The sequence below is a fragment of the Leptonotus elevatus genome, chromosome 5 (assembly GCF_054856555.1).
Source record: "Leptonotus elevatus isolate MCC_2025b chromosome 5, RoL_Lele_1.0, whole genome shotgun sequence".
NCBI lineage: Eukaryota > Metazoa > Chordata > Actinopteri > Syngnathiformes > Syngnathidae > Leptonotus > Leptonotus elevatus.
This window is the reverse complement of record NC_141243.1, coordinates 9,298,618-9,311,043: the sequence shown is the minus strand read 5'-3', so window position 1 is coordinate 9,311,043 and position 12,426 is coordinate 9,298,618. Positions and strand designations below refer to the sequence as shown.

At 40.7% G+C, this 12,426-nt stretch overlaps 1 protein-coding gene across 2 annotated transcripts; it reads left to right on the top strand.

Moving 5' to 3' along the window:
- Positions 1 to 858: 858 nt before the first annotated feature.
- mapkapk5 (MAPK activated protein kinase 5) lies at positions 859 to 11,530 on the top strand. 2 transcript variants are annotated; one of them, XM_086075414.1, is made up of 14 exons: positions 859 to 1,897; positions 2,929 to 3,002; positions 3,811 to 3,886; positions 4,889 to 4,986; positions 5,063 to 5,171; positions 5,394 to 5,483; positions 5,577 to 5,672; positions 6,370 to 6,450; positions 6,543 to 6,730; positions 6,883 to 7,003; positions 7,087 to 7,217; positions 7,597 to 7,712; positions 7,803 to 7,907; positions 8,764 to 11,530. In XM_086075414.1, the coding sequence occupies exons 1-14, from the start codon at positions 1,862 to 1,864 to the stop codon at positions 8,856 to 8,858; spliced, it is 1,416 nt and encodes a 471-aa protein (XP_085931540.1). In that variant the 5' UTR covers positions 859 to 1,861; the 3' UTR covers positions 8,859 to 11,530. The 2 variants fall into 2 exon arrangements, with proteins under 2 accessions (XP_085931540.1, XP_085931541.1); XM_086075415.1 differs by lacking the exon at positions 3,811 to 3,886 and having other exon boundaries at positions 862 to 1,897.
- The last annotated feature ends 896 nt before the right edge of the window (positions 11,531 to 12,426 follow it).

Below are 12,426 nucleotides of genomic sequence, written 5' to 3'. Positions count from 1 at the left end.
TGCTAACAAGCTAGCGGGGCTAGGCTAGCCCAATTAGCAATCTGTACAATTGCTTTTAAAAGAGGGAAAAACACGACTTTAAAAAGACAACACGTGAAAACGGCTCTACTGAAATAAATACGGGCGTTGAACCTCTTGCCAACGTGCTGCGTTAATCCGAACGAAATTACTTTGTAATCTGAAATTTGATTTTTAGTGCTGTCTCGGGCTGTTTCCGTTGCTAACATCGAAAAGACCAAAACAGTCTGAAAGGGGACAAAAAATGGCGGAGGGATATTTGACATGCGTAACGACACTTGGCGTCCGAAACAACAGAAAATGAACCGTACCACGTTTAATGGCAACGCACCGCTATAGCGAACAGGCCGTTAAAGACACGGTTCAATGAAGCAAACACGGTCGTACTAGTGTATTTGAAACAAAAGGGCAAATTTATGGGACTATTTTCAGGAAGTCCTCCAAGGCTGTGTTGCGGCATCCACGTGAGCCGGCGAACACACCGCATACACATGCGCTGCTATTGTACCGTAACACACTACGTACATGCGTAGAATCGGCTTTTAGTAAACATTGAATACATTGTAAATAAATTGTACATTAGCATAGTACTAACTACACATGAATAAGTCCATATAATGCGATTGCTACTGTATCGTGTCTCCCTCGCGTGGACAATCGTAGGAAATAGTGAATAATGTAAACGCACCATTTAAGTGAACGCTGCCATGTTTACTTTAAATCACCGTCCAATTTATTTTTTAGATGTTATTTTGTATACATGTATTCGTTCGTAGCAAACAAAACAATAAGAAATTGAACCTACGTTTTGAGATTTTTTTAACCACGTTTAAACCATCAATGTGTTTATATTTTTAGCATATTTGATAAACCTTAAATATGTTTTTCAAAAACAAATTTTATAGTGTACGTTTTGAATGTGGTCTGTCATTAAAACATTTTGATCAGGCAATATGGTTTACCTACTATTGTGTACCTTACGCCAATCGAGATGTACCCCCTGTGACAAGTTGCTACATGATTAGCATAATAGGTGCGTGCGTGTCCTGGGGTACTTTTCTCAGACTCTTTGCGGTTTCCACCCTCCGAGGCAATCCATTCAGCGGACAACAACCAGCGGTCAATTGGCGTCCCCGGTAGAAGGATGTTAATGTGGATTTCGCTTTCTAAAAGCGGCAAACTTAACTTGTCGTCTGAGCCAACTCGCTAGCTTGTTAGCTAAGCTTGAGCTCGACACATAAAGCTGCTCGGGGATTTATTCTTTCAGGAATGTTCATAGCGGCAAGCGTTCATGCAGGCTTAAGGTGAGGGTAGAGTCTGTTTTCGATTCAAATCCACGCGATCGTAGTGTATTCGTCCACCCGAATGGGATGTCATTAGTCTATATGCTAGCTCGCGTGCTAGTGCTAGCAGTTCCCAAGAGTCACTAAAAATACACCCTTGTCCCGCGGACCCCCGCATAAGCGGTGGACTCGTCCGCTACATTTTTTTGTTGTTGTTGCCGTTTGCGGCTTTTATTGTGACCTCGCTCGGTGTTTGGCACTCTACATGGTCACTACGGTGGATCCAAGGCGACAGGAAGAGCGAGCCGGTCCGCGAGGTGGTGAGCCGGGTTGGGCTGACTTGACGCCGCATCGCGCAAGCCGGAAGGTGGTGGGGGTGAGGGTGGTGGTCGTGCGTTACTTTGTCCCCATGCCCTGTCGTTAGTAGTCATACAACGAGCCCTGGTCCAGATAAGGGATACAGGAGCAAGGCTTGTTTAAAGGTCAAGCATAAAGTCTTTGATTCCACTGTCAACTGCGTGAGACCTTACGTGGACAACACCTGTGCCAAGTGGATCATCATGTCGGAAGATAACAGCGCAGATAACTTCATCAAGGTAACTTTTGGGGAACGAACCCTGTTATTTGGCATGTACGGGGGTGTCCTCTGACATGAGACGTTACCTGAACGTGTACGTAAGTCGGAACGCACCCTATCTCTGTTACAACCACATGCGCGTTTCACGGTATGTACCTAGAAAATATGACGTTACGAACAAAGTTTAGGCTGCATGAGAAAAAGCAAAAGCGAGCATTTGTCCAAAAAAATATTGTTTTTAAACAGATTTGCAAATACGACAATATTGTAGCGTTCAAAGCAAATTTGCTTCTGGTATAATAAAGTAAGTTTTGTTCCTGATTTAAGTGGTTGCAGAGTACTTCCAAAAGTTGCATGAATTCAGAATTCAACCAAATTGTTCTGGATAAGTATGCTATAAGTGTTTAAAAAAAACTTGAGTTCTACTTCTAACTAACAAATCTTGTGAGACTACAATTTAATGAACATGGAAAGGAATAGTAACGAGTCTGACAACAGAGAGAAAATATCATGATACCCATGCAACCAGAAATTGAATTTACTGCTGCTGGGTATCATAAAATCAATACAATAATTAAACATCAATTTCAATCATGGTGAGCAGGACTATATAATGAATGAATAGCATGACAACATCCAAAGAAACTCGCCACGCTGCCACAGATTTCACTTTATTTCCAAATTCCAATCCCCGTCTTCAAGAGTCTTGCTTGTTCGCGTTAAGTACAACACCTGCCTGTTGGGTTTCCTTCCTGGCCTGCTACCTTCCATGTGTCACCAGCCTGGCATCCAAGTCAGCAGTAAAATGGGATCTCAAGTGCCCCCGGGGCCTCTGCTTTCACAACGGGGTCAGAATGTGCTTAATGGTGGGTTGACTGGGTCGGTCCCGCCCCTGGGAACTAGAACACCGTTGACAAAGCCCGCTGGATAACTTGCTAAACAATCGCCTGTGTTTGGTTGACTGCTCGAGTCATCTTAAAATCTGCTTGCAGAACAAATTGTGTCTGTTGCGTGGCTGTCTTTTGATGAATATCTTTACTTTAATCGCAGGAGGCATCCATTCTAGAGGAATACAACATCAACTGGACGCAAAAGCTCGGCGCTGGCATCAGTGGACCCGTCAGGTGAGTCTGGACTCGGGTTCTTGACCAACTGAGGCAACTTGAAAATACAGCGTTATTAAAAAATCAAATTCGAATACCGAGCGGTACACAGCCCTTAGTTTTTTGCAAACTGAACGAACCTCTGTCAATTTTGGTTGAATACCTCTGAAATACGATATTCAAAGTTGTCATTGTTTTCCCGCGAACTCCATTCAGTAGTGAACAGCATGTACAGTACTGTACCACTAAAAAGCTGTAATTGCACAATGTGGGTTGTTATGTTCTCAAAACGTAAGAAGGCCAACACACATTTGTCTGACGTATGGACATTACTTCGGAACTGAATGAGTCAGACTGCACTTGTCTCCGTTGGAACACATCTGAGTCACTCCATATTGTGCCTAATAGTCCTGCTGCACTTTTCGAACGCAGCCCAAACACGCATTGATGTTATTCACCTGAACCCCATCTGCTCCACGAGTCACCGTTGCCCTCCAGCTGGTGAACTTTAGTCGAAGCGAAACGTTCCGAAGGAAACCTGAACGGTCACCGATGGCTGATGCTTTTGAGTTTTACAGAATGGGAGGCGATATTTGATGTTTCCTATATGACAGACGATTAGGCAAGCAAACGGATGTCGACGCGATCAAGTGACGGCTTTTTGTCTCTTTAAATCTGCAGCAGATCAACATTTAAGCTGCAATAATATTTGCATAACGAAATCGCAAACCCATCAAAACCAAAACAATGTGAACTTGGGCCCCGCTGCACTTCAAGTGACCGCGGCCGGAGTTAAGTTGTAACGCCGTCTTGTTTCGCCCCCGTTAAGAGTTTGCTTGAAGAAGTCGACACAGGAACGCTTGGCCCTGAAGATCCTCATTGATCGCCCCAAGGCCAGAAATGAGGTTAGACGATCCCTTGCTTGTGGTTTGCAGCGCTTGATTTGTTTGTATTTTGTGTGGGTAAGTCTCACATTCGCGCTTCTGCTGTTAGTGAGGATGTAACATTCTTATAAACAAAAGCGTTGAGGTGCTCCTCCGCGCCAGCGTGCAAGCGCTCCTGACAGCTGGGAAAATATGAACAGAACATCACCTCAGTTAAATCAAGAGCTTTTGTTTTTTTTTATAGAAGCACAGCATGTTCTCAAAATGTGCGCTGTGGGGAAAAAATACTAACAACATACTCCTTTTTATTTATTTTATTATTTTTTTTTTTAACTCACCCATTCATTTTATGCAATAAGAAATTAAAAAGATTATATCGAGTAATTTATGCAATATGAGGACAGACGCTTTCGATAATGGATGTTTTACCCCCTTAATACTTAAAATATCACAGATGTTCGTGTGAATGAACAGGTATGAAAGTTATTAACACTACACTAATGTGCACTGATGTGTTTCTTTACTCATTGATCCCAAAAACGTATATATACGTTTTTAAATTGTAAACGTTTTTGTGTATCCCAAAGACGGTTTTATACGTTTTTATGTTTTGTTTTGTTTTGTTTTGGGAGCATCCTGAAGGCTTTGATGCAGCCTTTCAACTGCAAAGAATGGTTGAACAAATGGTAGTTATTACACAAACGACCAGCAGGTGGCTGAAGAGCAGAGGAAATGAACCAGGACCATGTTGAAAAAAAAACTCAATTACTCTCAATTCTAAATAGATTTGTGAATAATGATGAAACATAGCTATATTCTAATGCTAATTGCTGCAAAACTGAAACAGATAGAAATATACTTTATTTTCCCTGATCAAAGAAGAGACTTTAATTTTTTGAGTGAAAATAACTGGCTGTGAATCAGTTAAAAAGTTACCAAAACAAATCTAGCAAGAAAAAAAAAAGATTGTACAATGGTCCCTTTCTATATCTCGGTTCACCCTCTCAGCGTCTCTGCCTGCAGGTGCGACTCCATATGATGTGCGCCAACCACCCAAACATGGTGCAAATCTTGGAGGTGTACGCCAACAGTGTCCAGTTCCCACACGAGTCCAGCCCGAGGTAACTTTGTCCGTTTCTTCTAGCATGTTTTCTTCTTCTTTTAAAAAATAAAATAAAAAAATGTTTCATTTGGCAGAGCCCGGCTTCTGATCGTCATGGAGATGATGGAAGGCGGCGAACTGTTCCACAGAATCAGTCAGCACAGGCACTTTACTGAAAAGATGGCCAGCGAGGTCACAAAGCAGGTAGGCAATCAAAAACCTCCTCGTGATTTCTAACCAGCGTCGTCTGGAAGTACGTTTAGGAGTGTTAAGCCTGAATTGTCGCATGACTAACAGCGCGTCTAGCAGCCTTGTTAGCAGCTCCCCGCTTGGATTCAGCAGCTGATGTCGCACTCGATCAGCGCGCCATATGGCCATTAGCAGTTGTTTGGACACACGCGTAAACGTGTGACATCACTCCCGCAGATCAGTCAAGCCTTGGAACACTGTCACTCTTTAAATATTGCACATCGAGACCTGAAGCCAGAGAACTTGCTCTTCAAGGATAACTCTCTGGTAATTAGAGGAATTTGGCGCACGTGCTCTTAACTTCATGTTTTTTTGTTATAGCTTTACAGTGGTTGTTGATTTTGACCTCGTTTCCCTCAGGATGCTCCCGTGAAACTGTGCGACTTCGGCTTTGCCAAAATCGACCAGGGGGACTTGATGACACCCCAGTTCACTCCCTACTATGTAGCGCCTCAGGTAAGAAAACAAACAGAAAACCCGTAAAATAGAAGAGACTTGAGATAGACAGATATGTTTTTTTCAGGGCCAATACCAATGCTGATTATTAGTAGTCAAGGAGGCCGATAACCGATATTTGAAGCCGATGTAAATTTTTAGTAAAAAGGGGGGAAATATATTGGCGTCAATTAAAAAAAATATATATTTTTTATTTTATTTTTTATATATTTATTTTTTAAAGAAAAGATAAAAAAATTAGGGGCATCAAGCGATTAAAATTTGTAATCGTAATTAATCGCATGATTTTATTAGTTAACTCACGATTAATAAAATGTTTTATATCTGTTCTAAGTGTACAAAAAAAAATAGGTTTTCATACTCTTGTTAACGAAAATGGGAAAAAAAAGTTAAACTAATAGAAATAGTTCAAATGAATTTTTGACGTCTATAGTCGTCAATGGCAGTGAATGAGTTTCAATTTCAACAAAAACAAAAGGTTCAGAAGGTTCCTAGGGGGAGCAGCTGCTCTTATAAAGTTAACTAAATAGTTCCCTGAGATTAAAATGGTTTTAGATTTACCGTTTATCGGCCATCAGATTTTGAAAAAAGGCAGATACCGATATTCATCAAAATGCCCAATATCGGCACTGATAATCCTCCAGGCCGATTATCCCTAGAAGAGACACTAAACCGAAACTCGCTTGTTGCTGTGCAGGTACTTGAGGCTCAAAGAAGACACCAGAAGGAAAAGTCTGGAATCATACCTACCTCACCCACTCCTTACACCTACAACAAGGTCAGACTCGGACCCCCCCCCCCTAACCGAACGGCAAAGGCACTGTAAATCCTTAATAAACAAACTCTGATTGTCTTTTTTTTTTTTTCCAGAGCTGTGACTTGTGGTCTCTGGGCGTCATCATCTACGTGATGCTGTGCGGCTATCCTCCGTTTTACTCCAAGCATCACAGTCGCACCATTCCCAAGGACATGAGGAAGAAGATCATGATGGGCAGCTTTGACTTCCCCGAAGACGAGTGGAGTCAGATCTCAGAGATGGCGAAGGACATCGTGCGCAAGTAGGTTTAGTAAAAAAAATAATAATAATAATTTGCTATCATTGTGCAAAATTTGTCTACATTGTATTTTAGTCTACGGAACGCTCCAACTGAAAACGTTTTTAAAGTTGAGTCGCCAACCACGCCGCCCTTCTCGTTGTGCTCCCTCCCAGGCTGCTGAAAGTGAAGCCAGAGGAGAGGCTGACCATCGAGGGAGTCCTGTCTCACCCGTGGCTCAACTGCACCGAGGCCCTGGACAACGTGCTGCCCTCCGCCCAGATGATGATGGACAAGGTGGGCGGCGGGGGGGGAGCGGACCAGAAGTCGCCCCGCAGTTGGGAGTTGTTTTCAACAAATCTACTGCATTGTGACGACAGGCGGTGGTGGCCGGCATCCAGCAGGCTCATGCGGAGCAGTTGGCCAACATGAGGATTCAGGATCTGAACATCAGCCTGAAGCCGCTCAACTCCGTCAACAATCCAATCCTCAGGAAGAGGAAACTGCTCGGGTCTGTTTGCTCACTTTTTGTGTTACCGAAATGACCTTTTCGGAAGGTTTTTGCAACATATTATTTGTGCAAATCCATTTTTGTAATACTAAACAATGTTACGAGTATTTTGCAATTGGAGGGAGAAGAAGTAAATGGGAAAAAGCACTATTATGGAGGCGCTGATGATTTGAGTCGAATTTGATTCAGATCAACTTTTAAAATGACCGTGCATGGAACAGTATTATTTTTATCCTCCACACTTTTTTTTGCCGCGTAACAACTCCCGCATAATACTTCGTTCCTGTCCTCAAATTGAATTGTTAACCCACGGGTGTGAAAGTTTAGAGGGAGGTGCGGCATGTCTGAACAGCATGTGCCGTTGCTGTCGTTATCCCAGCCCCAAGCCCAGTGACGGTTTCTTCATTCACGACCCAGAGAACGGAGGCGAGGACTCCAACGTAGCGCTGGAGAAACTACGCGATGTCATTGCGCAGTGTATTCTTCCACAGGCTGGTCAGGAAACTTAAGACACACACACACACACAGAGAAACAAATCTGGGGGTGAAATGTCTAATTATTGAATTTCAATCGTTTGTGTTAAGGAGAGAACGAGGACGAGAAGCTGAACGTGGTGATGTATGAAGCCTGGAGGTTCAACAGGGACTGTAAACTGCTAAGAGACGGCCTGCAGGGGCTCAGTTGGGACGGTCAGTTTTCACTTTTTGTTTTTGGGTGAGGATGCTGCGGCTGGACTTTTTAGCTTTGAGCGAAATTTTAACATCTTAATTAGAATTATGAGCTCTTTCAAAATCGGTCCGTTTTTTGGGCTGATTTATTATACAGGACCAATTATGGTATTCAAACATCCTCCTGAACAACAACTGCTGTTTATCTCTCTATTGTTAAAAAAAATATATATATATTTTAAAGAATATTATAAAAATGATGTTCCGCCTGTAATTCATATCTTTGTTTTAAATGTTAAGGGACCAACAATGAAGTTGTTTTAATGAAATGGATTAATCTCCGTATTTGTATTTTATTTTGCCAAATATTGAAATTGGCATCAGCATAAAAAATTCAAAATTGGTTGGGCGCTATTCTTAACCGATTTTTCGAAATGTGAGAGATCCCGTATATGACGAGGGGGGGGGGGGGTTACCATCCGTTTTCACTGCTCTTATATTGTGTGTGTGTGTGTGTATATAACTGGCACCGATGCTATGCATTAGCCTATCTATGATATTTTGCCTCGTTTGTTAGCATGAAGCTGAACCGATTTTCGCATGGCACATGACACCCCATAATGACAACATAAAAACAACTTTTTGGAAATATATTCAAAAATAAAAACTCATTTTCACATTTACATCAGTATTACCAGCCTTTGTTTAAACCTTTTGTTGTTACCCCTTTGGCAGTAAATACACTCACTGGCTAGCCTCAAATCTTTCTGAATACGATGCCACAAGCTTGGCATACTTCTCTTTAGGCAGTTCCGCCCATTCTTCTTCGTAGCAACTCGGGTAGCAGCCAAGTCTTATTTGTTGTTTTGTGTTGCAGGTCGCGCATTCTGTGATAAGGTGGATCGCTTGAAGTTGGCCGAAATTGTGAAACAGGCCATTGAAGAGAGGACAAATCTGGAAGAGTCTCACTAGCGAACGTCTTTATATCGTTTTTATATTGATTTTTTTTAACCAGGCTAAAAAAAAAAAAAAAACTGCTTTTTCTTCCCGTGGATTCACTTGCAAGGCCTATTGTACAGCTGTAAAAACAAACAAACAAAAAAAACTCATTGGTACTTGCAAAGAAAAAGACTATTTTCATTTTGGAAAAAAAAGATGACAGTCAATTCAGTGTGAGAAATTATTTTCTTGGAGGGAAATTTTTATCCACAGCTTGTAGTCATTTGTTTTATCCCAATGATTTAATTTCTTTTAAATTTCCAAACTGTTTTATTTATTTAAAGAATAAGTTCCTTTATTTATATTCATATTTTTGGTAGCCTGCGAGCAGGCTTTAAAGAGAAGAAATCTGATTTTCAGCACGCTATACTTTTTAGGCCTACAGTCGTTCTCCCCCCCAAGTAAACATGTTTATGTGACTCCCTCTCTTAAAGCTGCAAAGACACACTTGGAATAAAATCCAAGCAGACCTGAACCATGAAGGCTCTTCCGCCTCCCAGCAAATCCTTTTTTTTTCACAAAATCTTGCCTACTTGAGCTGCCGACAGCATCTTGATCTTCCTCCTCCGCTTCCCTTTACTGTGTCACACTCGCACTTACTTATCCTTCAAAGATTCATGTTGGTAAAGTCATGATCCAGCCTTAAACATTGGCTCCTTTTTTTTATGCGATTTGTTTCAGTGGAAGTGTTTTGAGTTGCGTGTCACGCTGCTTGACTGACTGCAAAAGAAACAAATATTCCATAAACCATATTTCTTCATCGAGAGGTCACTTCTGTAAGACGCCATGCACCAATTAGTCGCCAGGTTCGTTTACACTTAAAACAAATAAAGCCTCCCTTCTCAGCTCATGCTATCATTCACACCCATTTGAACTGTTTTTAAACAAAACAGCAGCAATCAAGTCTCTTGACTATACACCAGTAGTATTATTTAATACGACCCGGAAATTGCCTTTGTTAAAAATGAAGGCCTGTCCCCCCCAATAACCGCCAATCTTCAGTAAGCAATAAAAGCCCCCATCCATGACCGTTTTTTTTTTGTTGCAGAAATATTGGATGAGATCACCATGGAGTAATGACCACATTCATATATTGCTATGTGCTAATATCCACACACTGTAGTCAGTTTCATATATGGTCACACTCATGTGCTAATGTTTGTGTGTCGTGTCCATGATAGGGCTGTATGCTAATGCACATTCGAGTCATGTCCGTGTCCTAATGTCCATACTATGGAATAATGTCTAAACGATCATGCCCATATATGATCATGTACGTACTAATAATGTCCATCACATTGAGTCATGACCATAAATGGTAGATCCATGTCCTAATGCACATATAATGTAGTTTTACCCTGCCTAAACTATATGTTCAAGCCCGTGTGCTAATGTCCATATATGGTCATGTACAGAATATGGAGTTATGCCCATACTATGGAATAATGTTGAAATGGTCATGTCTGTATGTAGGATTGTCCATATATGGTCATGCCTATGTGCTAATGTCCATTAAATGGAATCATGACCATATATAGTAGATGCATTACCTAGTATAAATATTGCAGTCACGTCCATGAGTTGTCTTGCCCAAATATGGTCGTGTCCATGTGAAATGCCCGTACTGTGTAGCTTATGTCCAAGCCCATGTGCTAATGTACTTAGTGTATTCATGTCCAGATATGGTCATGTCCATATATGGTCATGTTCCTAATATATGGAGTTATGCCCATATATGGTAGGTTATGTACTTGTATGACCCAAATGGACACGATTCCATGTTATGGACATGTCCATATCAGCAAATCACACACTGATGAAATACATCAGCAGTGAGCCGGTGTGGCGTTTCCATGGTGACGGGCTGAGCCAGCAGAATTCTGCACATCCTCTTATTATTCACAGCTTTGTTGTTTTTGTCTCTTGCTCCATGACTTTGTTCCAGGAAGGGGGAAAAATCTTTATGGGATAATTCCTCTGCAACCATTTCAATGATATTTTCCTTTTCCTATCATTTGTTGTTGTGAAAGCTTGTCAAATATTTTTGGATATGCTCAGATAAAGTGAAGGATGAAGTGGTCACTATACACTACTTTTAGTCAAAAAGGAAATTGTTTACATCAACAAGTGTTACTGAAACCTTACCTTTGTAAAATGCTTAAGACTTGGGAGTCCCTTTTTTTTTTTTGTCCTCGGTTAGTTCATTTCATATTGTGAGCGGTCATTTTGGGGGATTTTTCACAAATGTGACTCCCTTTAAATCTCCATGACAACCAGAATAGAAAGGTTTTGAAGGCCTTTTTGCACAAGCAAACGTGCCTTGCAGACTTCTCTTATGAGTGCAAAATTGTTCAATCATTTTGTTGTTTACCCAAAAATGAAATCATTCCACAAATTGGAATTTGTTGTTCTTATTTTCAAATGACTTAAAGTACAATCATTGAGGGGGGAGGGGGTTGTAACTGAAACTGCATTACAAAATGAGCCTTTTCTGTTGATCACGTGATTCAAAATGATCTTTCACCAAAAGTGGTTATCAATGTCAGCTGATGTAGCATGAATCCATCATGGAAGTCTACATGTCTTTCTGCCTTCTCTGGAATGTCTTCAACTTGCTGACTTTGTAATAAAAAGACTTTTCAAGAGCTTTCGTCTTCAGTCTTTAATGCTACTTTTAAGGGCCAACTTGAAGTTCTATTTCATCCCGTATTGTTTTTCTTGTAATTTCTCTTGTGACCAAAATGGACTGAATTTTTTTCTGTAATATAACTTTTTGTAAAATTACTTTTCCACACAATACACCTTTTCTCTCATAACTACTTTAACCAGACTTTCCCCATAACATTACAACATTCTCATAATCATATGTCTTCCATATTTATACACATTGTTGTGATAACTCTTCGTGTAAAATTGCAGCTTTTCATCTTTATTTGAACATGACTTCTTTGTCATTTGGCAGTCAGTTGCGGTGTGCAAATGGTCATTTTCACTGCCTTTGACAAATATACTTGTCAATTAAAATTTTTGCCCCATTTGATACAAAGTAAACAGTTTGAGAGTCCATGGGACTAACGGCTGCATTTTGTGCAATCTACATTTTTCTACTGTCGATTGTAAAAGAACGTCAGAAAGGAGAGTCTATATTTGTCATTTAACAGATTCGGTTTATATATAATTATTGAACATAATATCGTGTGGGTATTGAAAATTTGGATTTTTTTTTTTAATGGCTGGCAGTGAACGAGTTAAATTGTCCCTATATGTGCCCTGCAAGGTTCAAGGTTCGCCTTTTGCCGCAACCCTCTCACGTGATACGACTTTTTCCTCTTATTCCATAGAGTATCACAACTTCACTTGATAGTGTGACTTTTTTTAATTGCAATATTGCAACTTTTCTCTCGATATTTGCAACTTACGACCTATTCACAAGTCAGGCACTAAAATTACAAATTTCCTGTTATAACTTTTTGTAATTTCACCCTTTTTTCTTTTCAGTTTGCATGTACACCAAAGCTGTTTGATGAAGTTAAAACATGCA